General features: G+C 41.2%; 2 protein-coding genes across 6 annotated transcripts in view; one reads left to right on the top strand and one right to left on the bottom strand.

Moving 5' to 3' along the window:
* The window catches only part of LOC145438903 (radial spoke head 10 homolog B-like), a 260,639-nt gene that overhangs the window by 65,152 nt on the left and 171,212 nt on the right, over positions 1-24,275 (top strand). The window lies entirely within an intron of this gene.
* Positions 1,078-19,292, bottom strand: LOC145438875 (regulator of G-protein signaling 4-like). Of its 5 annotated transcripts, XM_080316256.1 has the most exons (6): positions 10,156-12,828; positions 10,012-10,072; positions 9,751-9,921; positions 9,180-9,226; positions 6,515-6,678; positions 1,078-2,190 (listed from the first exon to the last, which is right to left on the bottom strand). In XM_080316256.1, the coding sequence occupies exons 2-6, from the start codon at positions 10,038-10,040 to the stop codon at positions 2,047-2,049; spliced, it is 555 nt and encodes a 184-aa protein (XP_080172382.1). In that variant the 5' UTR covers positions 10,041-10,072; positions 10,156-12,828; the 3' UTR covers positions 1,078-2,046. The 5 variants fall into 5 exon arrangements, with proteins under 5 accessions (XP_080172382.1, XP_080172379.1, XP_080172381.1 ...); XM_080316253.1 differs by lacking the exons at positions 10,012-10,072; positions 10,156-12,828 and adding an exon at positions 18,140-19,249; XM_080316255.1 differs by lacking the exons at positions 10,012-10,072; positions 10,156-12,828 and adding an exon at positions 13,141-13,334.

The following is a 24,275-nucleotide window of genomic DNA, read 5'->3' as shown; positions in this document are numbered from 1 at the left end:
AATTGCAAAAAACGGCTGCAAACTTTACATTTTGGCTTCATTTCAATTTTGAAAGTCCACCAGTCCGCCAGACATTATTTGAAATTTTACCGGTCCGCGAGGTGAAAAAGGTTGAGAACCACTGCACTATAGTACAGGGGTCGGGAACCTTTTACGTCCGAAGAGCCATATTGGCCCTATATTTTCCATTTTAACTGTAAAAGAGCCACACATGACAATCCACTGCTACGTTACAATTGAAAATTTGTGAGGTCATTATGGCACTAATACGAACGCACTACATGGGGATCATAGTGTGAGTCCCTTTTTCTCTGTAAAAACATGTACCAATCATGCTGGTTGCCTTATTTGAGCATACGAAACTCGAGTTACATGGACCTTTTGCAAGTTAGGCCTACATATTTTTAAATGTATTATAGTAAGAGCCTTATGATATTTTTCGAAACTCAAGTATCCGGCGGTGACAAAACGTTGCGCAACACGCCTTCATTTTAATGCCGGCACTATACAAAGCTACTTACCAATCAAGAACAGGGACAGTTGGACACTGACAGCTATGGTGTGGCATGTAATTTGTATTTTTGAATGTCCTTTCCACGGCAGCTCATTTTCGCCGTAAATCAAGAAGATAACGTATATTGGAAAACTGTCAGGCCTTGACGGCGTCGAGATCAATCAGAGTATCGTGCAATCCGATATTTCCAGACGAGCGAAGTCGGGTGCATCGAACTCGCAAGTCATATTGGTCGCAGTCGCGAAAGCAATTTATGAGGATCCTGAAAAGGGGACTCGAGCCCCTGACCCTGAATACGTCCCTGTCTTGACCTCTCAGAGTCATGTTTATACAGCCACGAGTATAATTATTCTGGTCCCGATAAAAATTTTACTAACAAGTTGCTGCAATATTGATAAATTAGGTACAAAATTAAATGCTTTGCAAAGAGCCATACATTTTACCCAAAAGAGTCATATATGGCTAGCGAGCCATAGGTTCCCGACCACTGATAGTAGAAACTCCATCGCAAAAGCGCCAAATAGCGCTGAGTGTAGACAAGACATTACGATAGCAACGAGACATTCAGTACGAAATTATATTTCAATGAACAACAAGTTTAATGAACAAAGTAACGATATATCATTTGTACAATAGATGAAATCAATTTTGCGTAAATTAAACATGGAATGGTCCAGCAAGTAATTATATTCTTTCCAAACAAGGTTAATTATGTCTTATGCACGGTACTTGGACCTAACTAGAGTAGTGCAGTCACTGCTCAGGATTTACGTTTTGACCGATATTTCCTCACTCAATGCGCAACAGTGGTATATAATTTAAAGGCCATCAATATGTCAATTCGCATTTAATCTCATTTCGCACAATGCATTTAATCAGAGTACATTCCATATGAGTACCTACTGAATGTGCGATTCTTTTAATATCGCAGTTCACTAGATAAAATACTTATTCGCTATTAATCACATGGTCGTAAAAAACATTGTAGTCTATTATGGTACGAATTGCATCGTTGGAACGATATTATAGTCTTTGCAGTTACGTATGATTAATAAATTACAGATTTTGTTGTTTGTAGTATTCATAGTGTTTATCTACTACTATATTGGTCATTTACACCAGATCAATTTTCTTCATTCTGTTCAGTTGTTGCCAATAGAGTTCACCATGCAAATTCTTTTCTCAGTATTTGTCATATTCGGAATGAATACACCAGCAACTTGACATATTGCCTTTCGATTTATCGTTATCGCGAATTGTAATCGATGAGATGACTCGATTATACAGTGGTTCGTTTTTAACGAGCTAGCAATAATATGGATCACCTTGGTTTGTGATACCGCTGTAGAGTGCGTGTGGCCGTAGCACGTATACGCTCGTAGTATTTATTACTGAATAATTCTATTAAGTGGTTCACACGCTACTGACCAATTTTAACTATAATCAGAAACTGAGGGACACATGTTACGAGACCTCGATTAAGCAGTTGACGATATGGCTGAGTATCTTGCGTAGGCCTACTGCTGCGAAGCTCATCCATTCAGCTTTGGAAATCTTCGAAACGGACCTTGCTCCATCAACTCAAAAATATGTTTCTGGGCTTCGTCGAACGTGTCTTCTTGTGGATTTGTAACGTTGTGTTTGAGCCGCTGCCGCATGCCGGCATCAATATTAATCTGAAACAAGACGGAGTATGGTATGTGATAAGATATGATAAGGCATGGGTTCCCAAACTAGGGGTCGCGGAGAGCCGGAGACGACAATAAAATACCACTGATCATTACAAGAATGTCAATTGAGCGGATGCTATTGGTTGCACTGATGAATGCGAACCCAACAAACAAGGTACCAGATCAGTTGAAGCGTCATTTTAAAGCGCCACCCATACTATCACCGGAGCCGAAACAGCACTATACGTCAGCCCTCTCTCATCATGGTACACGTTTTGATCGCTACTTCTAAGCGATATTAGCTATACTGTCTAGTGGGGCAGTTTATGTTGCCTAATCGGCGAGGCGCGAAAAATTTCTATGATTCATGTTTGAATCGGTCAATAATATCGGGAAATGCATATATTGCTATATATTTTTATCCTCTCTCTGCCCACGTAACCAGATTTACCGATAGAGCTGAGTGAGGCGTTGTCTTGGAAAATGTAGGGCCCATAAATAATAAATTAACATATTCGGGCGTGCCCATTGGTATAATGACTTCGTTACATGATGTTATTTCGTGACCTCCTGTCTGCTACGTCAAATGATATTGTAATCGCCCAAATGTACTCAGCCAAAAGACGCACACGATTTCAAATAGGGATTTATTCACTGGCAAAAAATTGTTCTCTTCTGGATGGCATTTGTCTCGTTTGGTTCAGATTGACAGGACGGGACTATTCAGCGTCAGCCATTTGAGTGGCTATGGACAATTAAACATATATGTATATATATCGAAGTTTTCGGTCAGCATAAGGTCAGTCCTTTTCGGCCCAGGTTTTCTCGCTGCCGATCGTTCTGGCACACTTCTTGGAGTCGCATGTTACATGGTCTAAAACTCCATATGTCTTGGTGCGTCGTGGTGAGGTAATTTCTAAAATCATGCGTATTTTTTCTCGGGGGAAGGGTACCAAAAATGAAGATATTCGACAACAATACATCTGTATTTCGTGCGGCTCAGAATTACACGTAGCCGTACTACGTGACTACTCCGATTGGATATAGTAGAAATCACTTCAACAGACCTATAGCCTATGTTGTTATAGTCTTGACTGACGGAGATTGCCGAGTTCAATTGAAGAATTACTAATACTGCGCACATGGTCGCCAACTGCTCACAGGGGCCCTCCGTAGGTCTGTGCGAAGGCGCTGACCATTTCCTTAACAATCAGCACGTCAAATTGATAGGAGGGGTCACGAAACATTTTCAAATTCAAATTTGGGGTCGTGACCATAATAAGCTTGGGAACCTCTGTGATAAGGGGTGATCAAAGTAGTCATCATTGTACATGTCAAGGGTTTTCGTCAGCAACTAGTAGAGAATTGGAAAGAACATTGTATATCAACAATCATAACACAAAAGATGACGTCACCAGCATGAAATGAGATCTCAAATAAGAGAGCGTTCAATGTACTATTTTAATATGGTACACGGACTCCTTTTGTAGACAAAGCTTGGGCTGATGTATTTTGATAACGATCGACTCCAAGGCACACAAATGAAAGTGTGGGCGACCCTTTCGATGACGCGAAATTTGTCGTCTCAATAATTTTTCGCACAAGCAGGATTATCCAATGCCAATGCAGAATGCCAATGCCAATGGCAGAATTCATGACCTTTGAACGCTCAGATTTCGCGTCATCGGAAGGAGCCCCTCAGACTTTCATCTGTGTGCCTTGGAGTCGACCTTTATCAAAATACACCAGCCCAAGCTTGGTCTACAAAAGAAGTTCGTGTACCATCTTTACTATTTTAGCATTATTTCAGGATTTCCTTCCGGTATTCTAAGTTTGAAAATTTTGAAAATGTGCCCTACTTTCCCGATTCCAAAATATCGTAACTCGATTGCAGGGCTGGCCAACCTTTTTGGCCAAAGGGCCACATTCTATTGACGAATAATCGCGCAGGCCACTAGCCGCGCGAAGCGCGAAATTTTTTGAAAGTTTATAGGTCAATATTATTGTTACTCGGGTATATTGAGGGTCTACTGCATATTGCTGGGCTCAGTTTGCAAGAACCGGACTATTCGGTACCTGGACATATCGATATCGAAAGCTTCGGCCAACATGCGTCAATCTCTTTATGCCTATGTTTCATCGTCGACGCAAGGTCGCATGTTGGACGACAATTTCTCTCGTAATTGCGAGTATAATTAGACTTAATCTTGTACATTAGGTGTTCTTTCATTTTTAGGAGAGGGTAACAATATTAAAAGCAAGAAATCGAGTGCGGGATCGCGGGAAGTGTGAAGAAAATTTTGACTTTAGATAAATCTACAGTAAAATATTCTGCTTTATTGTAATGTACGAAGATCTACCAAAATTTGACCTGCCCATATGCATTTGCCAATGCGTCGAAACTGTTATTTTAGTCGTCACATCCCCAGTGATACATCCAGACTAATCAAATTTTTGGTTGGCCATGCAAGTTAACAATCTGGGCAATCCATTGTTGATAATATTACTAATTTCTAAAATTACCTCTCGGGCCACTCAAAACCTTCTCGCGGGCCACATGTGGCCCGTGGGTCACGGGTTGGCCGGCCCTGCTCTATTGTATCATGCAAACCAAATTCGTGCAATTGGGGTGTTGGCTAATGCCGTATAACTTGTTAATGGGGTAACATCGGTAGCAAGCATAGAAATTCGTTTACAGTCTGCTCAATATCAGCGTAGCAATACTCAGACGCCGAATACATTGTCAGGTCTCACACAGAACCTTTCGAAAAGGTTCGCGTTCACACGAACCTGAACCTTTCAGAGGTTCACACTATCCCTAGTATTTTAATATGATTTGAGTGTACGGGCATGATATCAAATCCGTGTATATTGGATTGCAGATGCCGCAAAATAATGTAAACCGCAGCGCATCGCCAGGGGATAGACGTCGTTACCGGCATATTCAGTGAAATGATGTCATCGCAATTCAGATTGCCATTGCGACATCGGAAGTGCGAAGGTGTCCTTAGATAAAACTTCTGAAATTAACGGGGCATGGCCGGCGTCATATGACACGCTCTGTCTGTACGCCCGTCTGTAGAAATTTTAATCTGATTGTAAGGCCAAATTCAATCGGAAAATGGTGTTTTCTACAGGTTAAGATACACATTGGCCCAACGTTACGCACGCGGTCGCTTCCTTAGCCAATTCCCACCATTTTAATATTCTGAAACCATACGACATCATGCGTGATTTCGAGAAACCTACAGATTTAATTAGGATAAGAAACACGCAGTGTATTTCAGCCCATAAAGCATTTACAGTACATTTTCGTAACCGATATCACTTGCTACCATCGTTCGTACCTGACGCATCGGTGTCAGTTGTGGTTAGTCATTTTGAACAGGTACGAAACGCGAGCATATTCGCTGACAAGTGCCAGCATGAGTAATACGGAAACGATATTTTACTGGTAAAATCGGATATGTTATCATACACCCAAATCGTATAAAAATAGCATTACACGAAAATGTCGAATCTGGTTAACGCGTCTTATAGTTTCAAAACTTGGAATAAGTTCGCATTTAACACGTAAGCCAGCACGGATTTGTGACTCGCTGATTACATTATGAATCTAAAATACACATTCGCTACCCTATTTGCCATCGCACCGCCAATAGATTGTCCGACAATTTTCTGTAGGCAAGCTTATATTTATGAGCCGGATGTCAGATCGAAGTAATAAATGTTGATTGAAAATGGAGCTCATTGGGGATTGGGGAATGTAGCGTGCTGGTAGCGTGCAATCAATACAGTGATGATCTTATATGGCATGTTGAATGTTCAACCCAAGAGATATAGTTTAATTATTGGGTCATTCATGTCCATGTCCAGCGATACATACGGGTCGGTTGCAGTACATTTTAGGGCCGCATGAATTACTCATGCGATTGAACATTGGAACATCTACTTCATTAGAATGAGGGCTGATTCACGAAAGAACCAAGCAACGAATCGATTGATACCGATGTAAATGTGTACTGATACAATATTGATTGCGATGTCACTGTGACAGTACATTCACAATCCACTCGCTATTGCCAGCGGAAAGGCTTACATAAATCTGATTTGTGTGCGTGTTACATTCCTGGTATGAAATCATCTACAAACTTGAACCCTAGTGTATCTTGTCGAAACCAATCAAATACTGTTTTATCTCTGGTGCTGGGCTACTCGATCGGTTATCAGATAAAAGTAAGATACCTCCACACACAATGCTGCAACGATAACAAGTCGCAATTCGTGGCACGCTTTTGTTGACACAAAACAAAGCGTGCGTAGTTCGTACCTCGCGGCTAGCCGAATCACCGAGAAAAGTTTCGTAAATCTTCATTGCCTCTCCCCTGCGCTGCGTTGAATTAACTTTTCTATATTCATCGCACCGTACCCAGAAATCGAGGTTCTCCTCGCTGTATTCTTTTACGAGGAAGGCTCGAAATGACCTCCGATTTTCTGCAATGATGGAAACATCGAGGAGTTGATGGAAAGCACATCCATACAAACATGCCTAGAGAGATCGTCCGCAATATCGCATACGATCTACGTACGTACAAGTAATTGTATATATGCAGTGCATATTATTATGCACCTAGTCCCGGTGCCTAATACCGAACGCATAGAATTAGGACCGGGAATCCGTAAACGCAATCGAGGCGATAGAGCGTGACGCATAACATCGCATAATATCTACTTTACAAAGGGGATTAATATTAATTAAGATTTTATAGAACGTGAGATCAGGCCCTGGACGGCCGCTGTTTTGGGTGAAATGCTAGGGTAGCATTTGTTCTCGGAGCGCGATAACATGACGCTTATTATGCGTTCCTCGAAGTGAACAAGCGATTGTATTTTCTTAAGCGTTTAAAACTACACACAAGGCAAAACTCTCAATCGAGCTAGTGGATCAGAGTGGGTCCAACTATTACCATTGCTATATGCCCGGTGTCCGGAACCTTTTTTGTCCTAAGAGTCATATTGGCCCTATTTTTTTCGTGTTAACTGTCAAAGAGCCATGCATGTCAATCAACTGTTATGTCACAATAGAAATTTCGTGATTCCATGATAGCACTAATTCGAACTCACTACATCGGATTCGTCGTGTGCGCCACATTTTATCTGTAAAATCTCGTACTAACCATGCTGGTTGCCTTATTTAAGCATGCAAAACTCGAGTCGCGAGAACGTTGGCTCGTCGTAATGCCTTCTTTAAATGTGAGAACCCATGATCCTAGGGCTCTTCAAAAATGACTTTTTTCTGAAATCGTACTGGCTACTTGATAAAATTGTTAGGTTACCTAATTTAAGCCTACACACAAAATTTGGTTCAATTCCAGCCAGTAACCGCTTTGCTACAGGAGAAGAAAGCTTCTATTTATTATATAAAAATAAATAATGAAAAATTTGAAAATTTTCTGTTCACCCCATGAAAGTGTTAGGCTGTCTATAGAAACGATGCTCACCAAATTTGGTTCAATTCCAACCAGTGGAAGCGAAGTTATTGCCGTCGAAAAATTTGGATTTGAATAAAATAGTATTTACGGTGACCGATTCTTTGTTTGTTTATTATAGTTGTGCTCACCGTAAATACTATTTTATTCCAATCCAAATTTTTCGACGGCAATAAGGTGGAATTGAACCAAATTTTGTGCGGATTGTTTCTATAGACAGCCTAACACTTTCATGGGGTGAACAGAAAATTTTCAATTTTTTTATTATTTATTTTTATATGATAAATAGAAACTTTGTTCTCCCGTAGCAAAGCGGTTACTGGCTGGAATTGAACCAAATATTGTGTGTAGGCTTAAATTAGGTAACCTAACAATTTTATCAAGTAGCCAGTGCGATTTGAGAAAAGAAGTCATTTTTGAGAGCCCTAATGATCACATGCGTAGGTGGAGCCAAGCATGGTCACTACAGCAGTAAATATTCCTACCCGCACTCAAAGCTGTGATACATCACGGGCGTTTAGTCAGGAGAGGCAAGTGAGGCAGTACCTCACCTGTCGTCAGGATGAGTGAACGAAAATTGTGAAACCTTTCATTGCAATTGGTATTTTCTATTGATGTTCATGAATGACAAGAATTTGAACATTTTACTCCCAAATTCTCACAATTTGCATAGTTATTGTTCGGAAATACAGCGTGAAACAAGAGGTAAGGCACAGACGGGACAAGCCTCACCATCAATAGCGCAATTCATCGTCAATAGCCTAGAATTTATTATAACTGATAATAATCGAATCTAACTGTCGCACTGATTCCGAAAATCTAAATACTGATCTAATTCTCAATCCTCAAAGTATATTCGGCGGTAGCACATAACGTTGCGCTACACACCCTCATTTCACAGCCAGTACTACAGAGCTACTTGCCAATCAAGAACGTGGATAGCTATGACAGTGTTTGTAATTCGAGTTCGTAATTGTGAATGTAACGTCCACAGCAGTTCATTTCGCGGGGTAGATCAGGAAGATAATGTTAATTTGAAAACTGCGTTGTCATATATGTCTGCTATGCTCTTTGATCAATCAACTTATCGTTCAATCCAAGATTTCGAGTCGGGTACATCGAATTCCCGAGTGATATTGGTCGCCGGCACGACAGTAACTTAAATTTGAGGATTTTGAAAAGAGGGGGTTCGAGCCCTAAAAAACCTGACGACGGCATTGTCTTTACCTCTCAAATACATTTTTATTGGTTATGCTGCCACGAGAATAAGTATTCTGGCCGTGATGAAAATTTAGTAATTGCTGCAATATTGATCAATTCAATACAAAATAAATATTTGGCAAAGAGCCATATCTTATACCCAAAAGAGCCATATTTGGCTCGCGAGCCATAGGTTCCCGACCACTGCTATATGCTATATACGCCCTGTAAGATTACAACGATAGGCCTATAGCAGACGCGCCAGGACGATTCATGCGAAGATTGCTAATATTTATTACTTCTCACCTGGATTACGTATCAAGGCTGACAATGATTCTGTTGAGCCTTGGAATCTGTAGACGAAATTCAATGCGACGTTAGTAATTTACGTCTATATGTATTTGTATATCTTATATATAACGCCTTGCATATAAAATCCATTGATATTACCTTTACACCTGCACTTCTGCTGAACTTGAGAATGATTGATATAGGCAGATTACATATTCTAATGTTCAAAGCAATATTACACAAACGTTTTCGAACCTGTAAGCAAATTTACGCAAATATTTTTAACTATATGACCAAGTCTATCTCGGGCACGTTAGTATGGTCAAGTACTTTAGATAGGCCACACAGATACAGTTCATTTGTATTTTACTATACCAAAGCATCGTAAGATTGCGTTAATGAAATCTTTTCTATCAAACATTCATCTGGGAATTATGTGAAAGACCTTGAAAGTAGTCAATATTGCAGACGACGAATGTGCGCAATTTCGGCAATGAGCATTGGGCATGCATACGGCGATCGCGGAAAACTATTAGTGGTCAAATTTATATTGGGTGTCGCCTGTAAGTGAAATAGCGCTACTTACATGGAACGTCTATTGCCACCGTTAGTTGTTGGAGTGTTGTTGCGCAGTACGACCCCATTGGACGAAATTCGAACAGGACTTTGATGCGGACTTCTCCTCTCCGTGGCGTATGTGTTCCGTCGCTGATTCAATACGCGCTGGTGCATCGTTCTCTGCGATCTCGTCAGTGACCTGTGACGCATTAATTACCATGATTGAAGAACTGCACAGCGACTTTTATACTACCCCATGCAGCAGGTAAGGTACGCTAAAGATGCTCACAAAGCCAGATCACGATACAAAAAGAACATCGCTTATTCTCTTTGTACGAAGCGACTCGGTTCTAAAATACAATCAAGATCACTTTCAATGTACGCCGTGGATATTGCACGAATCACCTATTATCAAGACCGCACTATCGCATACCTTCTATTGCGGATGTTTCGTCAAATGGTACTCATCCCCGTCTCTACATCGGTTTTTAGAGATGAGACTAATCGATATTTTCCTAGTCTAGACGCCATGCTGACCAATATTCGAAGTTACATAACCGTATTCGTCTCTAGAGACTCGGACAAGTCGGGCGGTTGATTACCGTGGAATTGATTGACCTCCGAGTGGTGGAATACGAAGCAATCTTTAAATCACTCCCGATTCGCGGATGGCTTCACGGGAAGCCAGATTTTGCGTGCCACGTTTCAACTTGATGCTGATACAGACCGTCAATGCGAAGTGGATTGGGGGAAGGTCAAACGGTTGTATGTGCAATATTTCGGGCGATTTCGGACTAGACAGCGCTGTGATATTACGCATCACGACTTTTATCGTTAGCGATATCATACGTATCACGACGAACGATGCTAACATGCGGATGAGGAGTTTAGATTAACATCCAACTAGGGATGGTGTGAACCTCTGAAAGGTTCAGATTCGTGTGAACGCGAACCTTTTTGAAAGGTTCTGTGTGGACTCGAACGTGAACTTCATGACGTCACGTGACGTCATATTGCTAATTCCAACCCTACATTTCAGTCAGGTGATGTATATTGATGTACGTCTAAGATACCTAGCAACGATTAGGGCCACATAATGCCACACTGCTGAAGTAGATACTGACTTTTTAAACGTCGCCAAATGTATCAACTGGAGCAATCAAATTATATAATAATCCCATAAAACCAATATCTCCAGTCACTTTGCCAACAAAATTCGACGAGGACTTGCAAGGGAATATAATCTCACGCCTTAACGGTCTAGGCCTGACCGGACAATGTATTAGGCGTCTGAGTGTTGCTACGTTGATATTGAGAAGAGTGTAAAACGGGTTTTACCCCATTAACAAGTCAAACAGCAGTAGACAATAACACCCCAATCGCACGGATTCGGTTTTTATGATACAATAAACATATGAAGTCGAGATGGACCCCGTACGGTTGTTAGACTTTTTACATCAAACAACGATATCAATTTCATTCATTGATTGAATAAGCATCATTCGCTGACTACCTACATGTAGCGTATTTCGCTTTTGATGTTCTGTGATTGCGAGTCCCGGTCACAGCAGAGAGTCACTAAATATTCACAAACAGAAAGCTGGATATTTCGAGCAAACTTTTGTAGCAAAGTAGGAAAAGGTTTTGATATTGTCCAAATGTCCAGGTGCATGCTCGTTTAGTGTTGGTTTTTATGCTGCCAGCACCATGCACATAGTGGCCCGCAGTTGAAATGCAATAAATTTCAACCAAAGATGACGTCAAAATTGTAATGTATTAAAAAGGTTCACAGTGAAGAACCTACAAAGGTTCGTTTGTGAACGTGAAACTTCAAATTTCCGAGGTTCACACACAGAACGCGAACGTGAACCTCACGTTCACACCATCCCTACATCCAACACTTAGAATTCCTTCCTGGATGTTGGAATGTTACCTAGGTTCCTCATGACCACCCAATCGATCTGCTTTAGCCGTGTCTTACAAAAAACCATTACGTGAAAGTGGGCTTGTGCTGTGCGTCAGGCAATCCTGTAACCATACATACCAACATCGACCTGGTGTAAAATGATTACAGATATCGGAACGTCATGATTATCAAACAACCGCTTGGGTCGAAAATCCATTCCCATATGACCAGACCAGTCCCGGGGTGGGAGATGCACCAGGGATCAGCCATAACGAAAGCGAATAAACTTATGTTATAATAGAAGCATGGTATAATCCACAATGAACTAATGTATTGTTTCCACTGTAATACTCAATCCCGTTGGCATATATATTGTCCCAAACCAGCTATAAGATTGGTGATTTCATTTCAACATAACATTCCGCGGTCGCAGGGCCAGACCACCCTAGTTCTATCGCACAGAAGTGCCGGCAATAACTTGTAACACCACTTTTCGAAGTGAATCGAAATAAATTTCAAGTAGTCGAATATTTTCAGTTTTTGTCGTTTGATTCTAATCTGGGAATGCATGATCACATATAGGACGGACCGCGCTGAACTATAGTCAAACTTAATGGCAAGTCATTATGAAACTACTAAATCGATTTGAGTTATCTCGATTATTTATGTAAATTGGTGAGAATTCTGCTAACATCGTATATGCTCTATTCAAAAAGTATGAGGGTATATTTGACATAAGAGACGTTTGGTCACTGAAATACTGCATGAATTCTATAATGACAGCCTGTTGGGCAGAAAAGAGGATGAAGGAGTCATTTGTTATCCAATATCAACGAAATTGTCAAGAAAAGTCAAGTCATTCAGAAATCGTGACTCGAGTCAGCTTCGAGTCATCGCAACATATAGCTAACGTCTTGTGCAGCGAAATTTCCAGTGCCAGAGTGATACGTTATTAATGCGCAATACCGTTACCAAATTGGAATATACTGTCATATGAGTTTCTCGACATCGATTTGGTATGTATTGATTTACTGTATGAATTATAATCTGGGTATAATTGAGAATTGTAGCCGCCGCCACTGCAGTCGTTAACGCTTAGTGGGTTACATACCCACAACAAGTGTGTACCGGACAAACTTGCTAGTTTTCGCGAAGGATGATCCCGCATTATCACACCATCAAATTCCTGGTGAAGGTCAATCTCCCATACTTATACATATCACGATATACCTCTGCGCATGTTATCAACCAAACATTTAATTTTAGATAGCCGGTATCTTCTTCAGGACAACGTTGCTATGCCGAAAATTGACTGATCTGAAATAGGTATCAATTCGAAGTTTACTAACCTATTGACTGTATCGCTAAAACTTCTACGCGTGGCTTACAAACATTTTTTTTTCAACTGCACACTGTACAACAGGCATGGGAAAACATTTCAATGTCATTTCTTCACGTAGAAATACGTTCAATCAATATGCTACGACAAGTACGGTATCAAATATATATTACCAAGTAGCGGAATGATGATCCGATATTCCTTTCACTGACTGCGAAGCCTCGCTGCCTCTATATAAATTATGCAGTTTCGACATACCCTATATAATGATACGAACACGTGCGGTTAGGCAGATAGCCGCTCAATTCAACAAGTGAAACTTTTAATTCTGCCAAGTTGGTTTCGCAGAACACGTATTCAAGTTGCTAGCGGAATGAATCATCTCGCTTTGCATTACATAATATGGCACCAACACAATTCGGCGGTTGGCTTCCTGCCATGCGTCATAAGTTGAGGGGACATAAGGTAATGCATGGGGATTTTTGTAGGTGCATGGCTGGTGGGTAGAAAACGTGAATAAATCCCAAAATATAGCGGATATGATTAATTTTAAAAGTTTTGCCACAGCGACATTGATTTCCAGCAGCTCCCGGAATGTTAGTATGCTGACATAGGATCCGGATGAGTGGCGTGTGATCAGAAACGTGCCTGATCTAACAGATGAGCTATCCACCCAATCAGATATTTCAACTGCACCAAGTCTGTGGTTGACCATCGTAGTATATCGGTGGGGAGCAGCTAGGTCCTATTCGAATAAAGATATATTTCAGGAACGTTAGAAAGGCTCCCTTTTTCCAGCTACCGGCATTTAGAAATGATCCGTGTTCACTGTACACCGTGCATATGCAGGCCTGGTTCAAATCGCCTAGGCGGCGCCCACCCTAGAATCCAGACACTGACGAGCAAGCCCGGGGAAATGAGTTGAGTTACGGCAGAAAGTGCACCCGCCGTAAAAATACCTGCTAAACTATATTGCGGATTAACGGTCGGATGTGACAATTCCTACACGGGAGTAGACTAGTGATAATGATGGGTGTTTGATTAGACCCAACAGAAGAAAAAGAATCCATTTCTCGCTTAATTTAAAAGTGATACTGTCCCCAACACTGACTCACAGTAAGAGCTGGTTCGCTGTATCGAATCTATACTTACGTCACCACCACTGGTTGCAGTAGCGACGAATTCAAAGAGAGTATATGTGTTAATAGAGAAATAGGAAGTTATTAATGATTACCCACACTGCTGACTTAGAAATTGATAATCCGTGAGGTTTCATATTCCGGTAAATAAACGCCTCTATATCAAGCTTAACTTTCCTGACGGAAGTATGTCTAATATTTAATCTCAGCACATCGATTTTACACCGCGCAACTACCGATGCCGTATCTTTATTTGTACTAATAGATTTTCATCTCAAAACATGGAATATTATGCTTAAGATCGTGTAGATAACCATATCTGTTGTCTTAATTAAATATAGATCTTCCTATACGCCGATGAAGTTATTTTGTACTCAAACACACTTAACTCATGAACATATGAAGCGATGTCATTTTATTTCGTCTTATCTGTCACGACTTATATCATTGAGCGCATCACTGTTGATTCATAGGAATACGAGTAAAGATTTACTTGGCCGAAAGCATGTTACATATAAATTATGCGCATTAAATCAAGCAGTGTCGTGTAGGCTAGTGAAATGAATGGACAAATTGAACAAATGGAATTGTCCGTAGGCTCATACAACATGTTTTTAGGAAAGTATTTACACAATTATGGCATGATTTTACAACTTGTTTTAAAATACCGTTTGTTTTAAGTGCAACCCTACCCGCAACCCATTGGTGTTGCAGCTGTGCATCATACCACCACGCTATCTCGCCACCTGTGAAGAATAAATTTTGACACAATTTTACTAACGTCAAAATAACGACTCATAGTCAAGTATAAATTACAATAAGTCCAATATTACTCCGCATAATACCTCTCAAACTTGTGCATTAAGTGCTGGAATGTATGAAGAGCTATCACACAACGAGATATTACTATAAGCTGTAGTAATAATATGCATTTTCAGTTTATTTCGATGCATAGCACTCGCCAATCTGCGTCTATCAATGCTAAAAATAACCAACATAAAATCTATAGAAGTCTATGTACAATGTGCATGCTTTTGAATTAGCTGGATGGTGGGATCCAGAGGTATTAGGATAGCTGCCTTTAAGATTTCGTTTCAAGTACTCAAGTGTGTTCATGCGGCTCCATACGAACTCTGAAGTTTGAAATGCGGGCCCGACATCCAGAAAGGTTGGGTACCACTGATATAGATCTTCAGATATGGGCCCATATGTAAATACCACAATTATCATAGAGCTACCATACGCCCTCCTTTAGGAGGTTTTGTCCTCCTTCTTCGGGTTTTTGAAAATGTCCTCCGAGGACGTCTAAATGCCCTCCTTTTTGGCAATTCGTCCCCCTTTACAGTTTTTACAGCTAGGATAATGGACAGATACGAGTAAAAATGGACATAAATGACGCTAAATAGCAAAGACGAATGTTTTCAGTCTTGATCAACTAACTTTTCTTATATGGTAAAAGTGTCCTCCTTTCCCGATTCCAAAATATGGTAAGCCTAATTAACATCTAACTACACGTCTAACACATTACTGTAGATTACTGGTCCACAAAATGAACTGTGAATCATCGGAGTGTCAACAAAACGAAACCAATAAAATGTATTTCACACAAAACGAATACATTATCATGAATATTTATTGAAAATTAATGTGATACTGCTGTTCCCTTTCAGATACCAGCTCATAAATGTGAGGCTTGACCGTGGAAAGTGGTATCGCACTGTTCGGTCGAAACGCAACAGCGTATGTTATCAATTGCCTATTTGCAATTGAACTTATAAATATTGGAGATATACTTGTCATTTCAGAAGGACCTGGTTTCGATCTCGAACTACGACCTCCGTTGTGAACGCAACTGCACACGACGCATCACCACTAGCGTTGGGACCCCGGGAAATCCCGATCCCGGGATCCCGAGATTTGAAGCTATCCCGATCCCGGGATTGATCCCGATGAAATCCCGGGATTTGTAAACAGCATCTACCAAGGCTTACGTAGTGCCATATCTCGTATTTTGGTAATAAAGGTAATAAAGCTGTGTCACCAACTCGGTTTATTGTCGAAAATAATTCACAATCATGTGATATTAAAGCTAACTATGGCATAACAATGAACTACACAATCACTTCCGCCCGGGATAACAGCGAATTTCGAAGATGTCAGCGCGAAGAGAAAATCAGATGTGTAGATAAAAATATTGTTTCGTATATCTACAGAAAAAGCAAAATGCAAATTGTGTCGAGACGTTTTGAAAGCTTCGGGGTCTGTCACAAAGGGACAATGGTCGTACACATGATAGTAATTAAATCATGCATGACTCAATCTTAAACGTCAAAGTAAGATCGGCCAAAAATGAAGATGAGGAAGTTCGATTCCTTTTATAAATCGCATAAGCCTCGATGAACCTTCGATGAACTTCTTTGCCAGTTAACTGCTGTGTGTGGACTGGCTAACATTTATTCAAATTGCTCAAAGTGAGTGAATTCGTCGGGCCTTCAAGGATGACGGCTGTGACTTGCCAAGATGTCGCAAATGGGTTCGGTACTTGGTCATCGGGCACAGCCAAAAAATCCGCAAGTGTTTGGGAGAAGAGCTTATGGCAATGAAACGGAATAATGGCCGTTTTTCGACCACGTTGGACGAATCAACTTCAACACTAGACAGGCGGTACATGTATTTAAACGCCATTATCCGGGTGGCTCTCGATCGCTGGGTTCCGTTCTTATCCACGGGAGCATGTTTTGCGTCAATATTACAAGGAATAACCGTTGTATGTGTAGCTTGTATGTGTATTTTACTACTTTGCTAATCCCGGGAAATCCCGGGATTGAGCAGCGAAAATCCCGGGATTTCAAATTTGATCCCGAAGTCCCAACCCTAATCACCACAGCAGTCACAATTCGACTACTGATCGGGCTTAGTTACCTGCTACCAATAATGACGGACAAGGCGGCTGTATTATCGAAAATCATTTGTATGAGTTGAGTGTGGGTCTTGACCTCCAGAGACCCCCGATACTTGTTCAGGGAGCCGCCCTAGTGTTCCGTGGAACGCGGGTTAAGAACAACTGGGCTATATGTTCCAGTCTCTGACTGACAGCATATTAACCTGTAACCTCTTCTTCAATATATGGCTATATAATCGACGAGAGACCTATAGTCCTACACCTACATCCTTGACCCTCTATATATCGTTGACAAGAGGCCTGAAACCTTGACCCTCACGCAATCCCTTAGACATGTGGTAGTGCCATGTCGGATTTTCGATTAGGCCTACCGAGCATTGATTACGTTTTTAATATGATGACAATATACTCCTTGACGTAGAATATTTCTTTTTATTGCGATGGAAATGAGACTCGCTCCTATTTAGTGAACGGGCCGACGAATAAATAAGCGATTTATTCCATAACATAAGCCTTGTAACGATGTCAGTTCTTCCAACAACTTGCATGCAGAATTTCAATGGTATCGCGATTGTAGTTATAATAGGTATTCAATATATTCATCAATTGACTCAATGTGTCGACAGTTATTGGTTCTAATCTAAATCCATCTGCTGGAACATCATTGGGGTGATGAAAATGTGTTTGATTTATTTGATACAAATAGATCGCTCTTACTGCTATAAGACTTATAATGAGGGCATATAATCTCTACATTTACTCCTGGATTACATGGTGTGAGTGCCCTATCTAGTCACTGTTGCATATGGGCAGTATGCAAAGTAGGCCTACACAGGTTTATCTACCTAGAAAACGCCGACATCGGTAATGTTTATACATGACTGCTGATATGATGCGGAAACCATGAATGGAACATTGTTAAGCATGTCAAATTGATTGATTGAAAATAATTTTCATCTATCAAATTACATCATAATTTTTATTTACCGTCACACCACATCGACGTCACGGTGTTTATTGTTTAAATACGTCAGATGGAGGGGATATTTCTCCTCGTTGATGTATTGAATATGTATGATTGAATGCGCATAATTCAAATATTTATATCTAGATATATATACGTTCGATTACCTTGCTCTCTTTTCTGGAGAGATATTTTTTGCTTCGTGATCTCTGTAACGGATGAAGGATTGCGATACATCGAGCGAGAATCGGTTTTTCTTCTTTTGATAGCGATTACGATTATTATTTCTTCTATCACCATCCAGAATCAGGTTTTCCGGATCGTTAGGGGATTCATCCGGACTTGACGTGCAGTAATTTCCATACAACTCGATATCCTCTCCAAGATGTGACAAAGCTGTTGAGTCCCTAAATCGAACTGTTCTTGATCTGGAAAACTGTCGCCTTGTTGGTATACAAGTCCATGGTACTTCATTTTCATTCGCAATTATTTTACCGTCCGTTTCGTTTGAGGCCTCCTCGCAGCAATAAACAGACTTTGTAGTTTTTCTGGACGAGAAAAAGCTGAAATGTGATAATTTCGCTGCAATTGACGAGCGTTTACTGCTTTTGTCTGACTTTTGCCTCTTCATGGTATCGGAATCAAGGTTTATGAAGTTACTTTAACAAGCTTCCATTTTTGCCAACTCTGTTAAAGGCTTGTTCTATGATAGACGACGCGCATGAGTGATATTGTAGATCCGGAGCAGGACTTGCGATTGTGATCGCAATCAACTTTTCAAAGCTGGCTAGCCTTATCCTTTTGTTAGGAATGCTACGAAGCTGTAACAATAGAACAGCGGTAATCTCCTTGGTCAATCGCCGCAATCACTTGATTTTGCAAACTGAAGGCAAAATGTATGCTAATTTTCTTGAACTCTGTGTATGTAACATTGTAAGTTGACTTGCATCAGTTTTGATTAACATCAGCATTATGTCGGCAGAAGTGTCGTGGCAACGCGGATCTGTTTGGCTCTTTAGGCCTTTACCATAATTTTGTATTGAAGATTTTGAGGGAAAAGCTAAGCTTTGCAACTTACGAGCTTTGCAGTATCCATTTTTGTATAGATTACATAGCTTGGAGATCTGATCAGTGATTACTACATACCGTACTTTCTGAACACCAAAGAAACTGCCCCCATCGTGTGTTGCGGTATACATCGAGGCTCTCATTTGCAACACTCCTACCTGCCAACGCGAGCAAGAGGGACGGAAAAGCGTCGTTCGTCCAGACTCTGCGTAGGTATGCCTATTTTGCTACGTTCCGCAGCTACCTCATCGATTTATATAATCGTTTGCGTCGTACCAAAACAACGAAATGAGCTCAGCCTAATCCTGCTGTAATCTAGATATTACTCGTCTGTTATCCTACCGCCCAAAGGCGTAATTCGCGTCAGTGGTCGTCACAGCTCGCGATCTACATCACGTACGCCTAATCGCCTATACATCGTAAACGGCCTCATGTGTTAAAAAGTTAGCTCCAGGCCAGCGTGTAAACTAATATGGGGGCACTGTAAACTACAATGTAGTAAACGCCTTTATCGCCAGTAGGTTAACGGTGAAGGGTGATAAGTAGGGCAAGTTTTTGCAACTTTTGCAACTTTTTTTTTTACAGCTTCCGGCAGCTTCCTAAATACTCGTAAGATATGTAGAATGCTGTTTTAAGCTGTTCGAAGGAATCTTATAGTGCAACTCTAGCTTGTCGATGCGTGGCATATGTATGGGCGCAACAAGTCGGTTTCGTTTCTTCGACTTGATAGCCATCAGGGATGGAAATCCTTGCTCGCATTCCCACGTATAAGGGGAAATTAGCAGCTGGGGAATAGCGTGAGACGACGGGGCTTCAAAAAACTCCAAATCAACCTCACCTGAACTAATTACTCCCTTCGGTCGAAAAAAGCAGAATCTACTCGCGTACCACCTGGAGGACCTTCGCGTACCACTAGTGGTACGCGTACCACAGGTTGGGAACCACTGACCTAAAGTAACTATCCATTTTCTTTTGGAAATATATTTTCTCCCTGGGTAACAAACCTTTTTCGTTTGGAAAACTATCATTTACCTGAGTACCAATACCGTTTTCACTTGGAAATCTATCTTTTCCCCAGGTAACAATACCATTTTCGTTTTGAAAACTGACCACCACACCGGCCAATTTGATATTTTTGTATATTGTTACAACAGACAGTGACAAAATATACACCAACAACGACTCCGATACATTTGTGTAATCGCATACTCACTTGTTCTGGTGCATCCCATCAAAATCGACGGTTAGCCACACACACACTCAATAACAATGCGCTATTTCGATATGACTGCGATGTCCGGGTTCGTGCTTTAGATTTTCCAGAATCAATCCGTCTAAAGTTGTAATCCCCTGACTTTGTTTACTGGTTGATACACGGATAACAATCTTCGGAAAATGTAGGAATGCATGCTACCCATCGTGCTAACGATTCCAGGTTACTTGTTAATAATTTTCTTGCTCACCCTATACAGATTATACGTACAGGGATATGTAGCGGTAATCGGTTTGGTCAATACATATCGCCCCATTCAGTATGGAATTACAAACCCAATACAGGTCAGTTCATAACCGGATCCGGATATTCAATGCAAAGCGATAAAGCAGAATCAATGACCAAATGTAATTAAACATGTAGATTCACAACCCTTGATTTTTTTTCGTGAAAAATGACAATACATATCGAATATATTTTACGATTGTTCAACCCTACCAAGTATTCACGTAAATGTGGTTTATGACATTACATACAATGTGTCGGTGTACAAATGTTGGGTGTTTATGCACACGTCGGTATGACCTATAGACAACATCATCATACCCTCCAGGACTTCGTTATTGCATCGCGAGGTCAATAAAATCAATTTTGTATATTCAATCGGTGGCATAGACGACGGAAGGCTTGGAGATCCAATGTAAAATTCGGACAAACTTACGGGTATATTTGTCCATCTTGGTTATTCACTCAACTACGATTGGTGCTCTCGATACAGCGAACGGTACAGTATGCAACGCATATCATTAGAGTGATATATCCACAGGTAAATATGGGGCCTGGCCACAATAATTGTACGACGCCGACAAATCGATGCACGCAAGGTGTGGTTGATAATAATTGTTTCATGTGTCAAAGAGACAGCACTCTCTCGTAAAGGCTAGCAGATCGCACAGAAACACACCTTGGATTACATTACCAAATCGATTTCAAACTTAAACCGAATCACTGGTGTTGAGAGCAGTGATATCCGATTTTTCGAATATTCATGTCGACTCAGTGAACGATCGGTAACGACACTTATCATAAACATTATGAATATTAGTAATTCCAGTCGTATCTATCTTGTGTTGTTACAAGTTGCTAAAACCATCGAGTGAATCAGTGAACGGATAGTAATCTGGGTTAAATCTCGATACAATTATTGTGGCCAGGCCCCATATTTACCTGTGGATATATCACTCTAATGATATGCGCTGCATACTGTACCGTTCGCTGTATCGAGAGCACCAATGGTAGTTGAGTGAATAACCAAGATGGACAAATATACCCGTAAGTTTGTCCGAATTTTACATTGGATCTCCAAGCCTTCCGTCGTCTATGCCACCGATTGAGTAGACAAAATCGATTTTATTGACCTCGCGATACAATAACGAAGTCCTGGAGGGTATGATGATGTTGTCTATGGGTCATACCGATGTGTGCATAAACACCCAACATTTGTACACCGTGTGGTGTATCAGTCCCTTTTGACCACTAGTGGGTGTTTATACTGATTGCTCCTGATTACCTTCACGTCGGGACTATTCATTTCATTTGTACCAGTTGGGTGTGGCGTCGCTTCTGTTAGTTGTACCTACGTTAACTCTGTATTATTGCCATGTTGTATTCAGATACACTAGCTTACTTTTATGTTAATAAAAGCCTAGGAACCGATCGTATTGAGTTCTATCGAAGGGTACAACAATTTTATTAACATAAATGGTCATCTCAACATGGCGTTCTCTCAAGAAAAGTACATACGTGTGCCAGTTTTGGAAGTGATGCCAAGCTCGGCTGACTCGCAGAAGATATTCAATCATTGGGAGAAGATGTTGGGGAAATTCTTAGTTGCCGCGCAGGCCTCCGCTTCAAACTCAACGGCTCCCAATCGATCCTCTTCTGACCCTCCAGCTGAAGTGACTATTGACAAATTGGCTATTCTATACGGATATATATCGCCGGATGTGTTCGCTCTTGTAGAGCACTTCGCTACGTATGAATCCGCTCTTGAGGCGCTATGCAAGCTCTACAAGAAAAAGAATAACGTGATCTACTCCAGACACCTCTTGGCAACGTCTCGTCAGGATCAAGGAGAAAGCGTCACGGATTTTTCGCTAAAATTGCTAACTCTCGCTAAAGATTGCATGTTCGCTGCTGTAAATTCCGACGAGCATCAAAAGGAAGCAGTTCGCGACGCCTTAATTGCTGGCTTACGTTCGCCTAATATTCGTCTTAGATTATTGGAGCACGATGATATGACATTGGACAAAGCGGTTCAGATAGCCGAATCTCTCGAGCGAGCTCAGCAATTTTCGTCTTCTTACGTGCCCATATCGATGCCCGTCCCTGTCGCCGTGAGTGCTGTGGGATCTGAACAGACGACTAATAGCGATCAAGTCAAAATAACGCCGGAGGGGACCGGCGAAGTTGCATTAGTCACGAAAGCATACAAGAAGTGCCAATATTGCGGCAGTCAACATTACCCTCTGCGCAAGGTCTGTCCCGCGAAAAACGCCGATTGCTATAAATGTGGATATAAAGGCCATTTCGGTAAGGTATGCAAAAGTGGCACTCAAAATAGGAAGATCGCTGCGCCAGCGTATGATTCTGATGAAGCCTCTCATTTGGCTTCTCTAGCCGCCGGTGGAACTGGTGCGGTAACGTTTAATTCCGCCGAAGTGGCGGACCTCGCTTCCCTGTTGATTGGAGTACCGAAATCACTCAGATACTCGGCTATCATCATCAATATAGCAGGATTGACTATAGAGGCGCTGGTCGACTCGGGGGCCTACGAATGCTTTATGAGACGATCGTTTGCTAATTCGCTTGCACTCCCTCTGCACGGACCGGAATCCACTATTACTCTGGCATCGAAGGACTCCACCTCTAAAGTATTGGGGCACGTTACTTCGCCATTCACAATACAGGATCATAAATACAGCGAAACACGTTTCGGAGTCGTAAACAACTTGTGCGCGGATGTGATCTTAGGATTGGAGTTCCTGAAAACTCACAAGAACGTCATTTTCAAGTTCAACGGGCCTCGAAGCGACTTGATCATCGGTGATTCTCACTGTTCCGTCGCTGCCGCTAAGATCACAGAGACGCCAAAGATATTCCACTTCGTTGATAGAAATGTCGATCCCATCGCTGTGAAATCAAGAAATTATTGCACCGACGACGCCCAATTCATCAAAGAAGAGGTGTCAAGATTACTGCAAGAAGATGTGATAGAAAAGTCCGTCTCTCCGTGGCGGGCTCAGGTTCTGGTGACGAAAGATGAACGCCATAAAAAGCGGTTAGTTATCGACTATTCTCGAACTATTAATAGATATACGCCCCTGGACGCGTATCCGCTCCCTAGAATCGAGCATATTGTTAATGAAGTCGCTAAAGGAACGGTATATAGCACCATCGATCTGAAATCCGCGTATCATCAGGTGCCTCTTTGCCCTTCAGACCGTCCTTTAACAGCTTTCGAAGCTGACGGTAATTTATACCAGTTTCGTCGATTGCCTTTTGGGATAACAAACGGCGTCGCAGCTTTCCAGCGATTCATAGACAATTTCATCCGAAATCATAACCTGCAAGGTACTATTGCTTACCTGGACAATGTTACTATTTATGGCAAAAATAGAAAAGAACACGATAAGAGGTTGGAACGTTTTATGACTTCAGCCAAGGCTGACGGGCTGACTCTGAATGAAAAAAAATGTGCGTTCTCAGTTGAAAAGTTATCGCTCCTGGGGTACCTTATTTCCCATAACAAAATTCAGCCTGATCCTTGCCATTTGAAACCTTTGATGGATATGCCCATCCCTAACAATGCAAAAAGTTTAAAGCGCTGCTTGGGTATGTTTGCCTATTATTCGAAATGGATACCTTCGTTTTCGGAGAAAATGAAACCATTGACTCGAAACAATGAATTTCCGTTGAAAACCGATGGACTCCAGGCTATCAAATCGTTGAAAAATAGCCTT

This window comes from Botryllus schlosseri, chromosome 5 (genome assembly GCF_051294905.1).
Source record: "Botryllus schlosseri isolate E-star chromosome 5, Bs_hap1, whole genome shotgun sequence".
Taxonomy (NCBI): Eukaryota; Metazoa; Chordata; class Ascidiacea; order Stolidobranchia; family Styelidae; genus Botryllus; species Botryllus schlosseri.
This window is presented reverse-complemented; position numbering and strand designations above follow the sequence as displayed.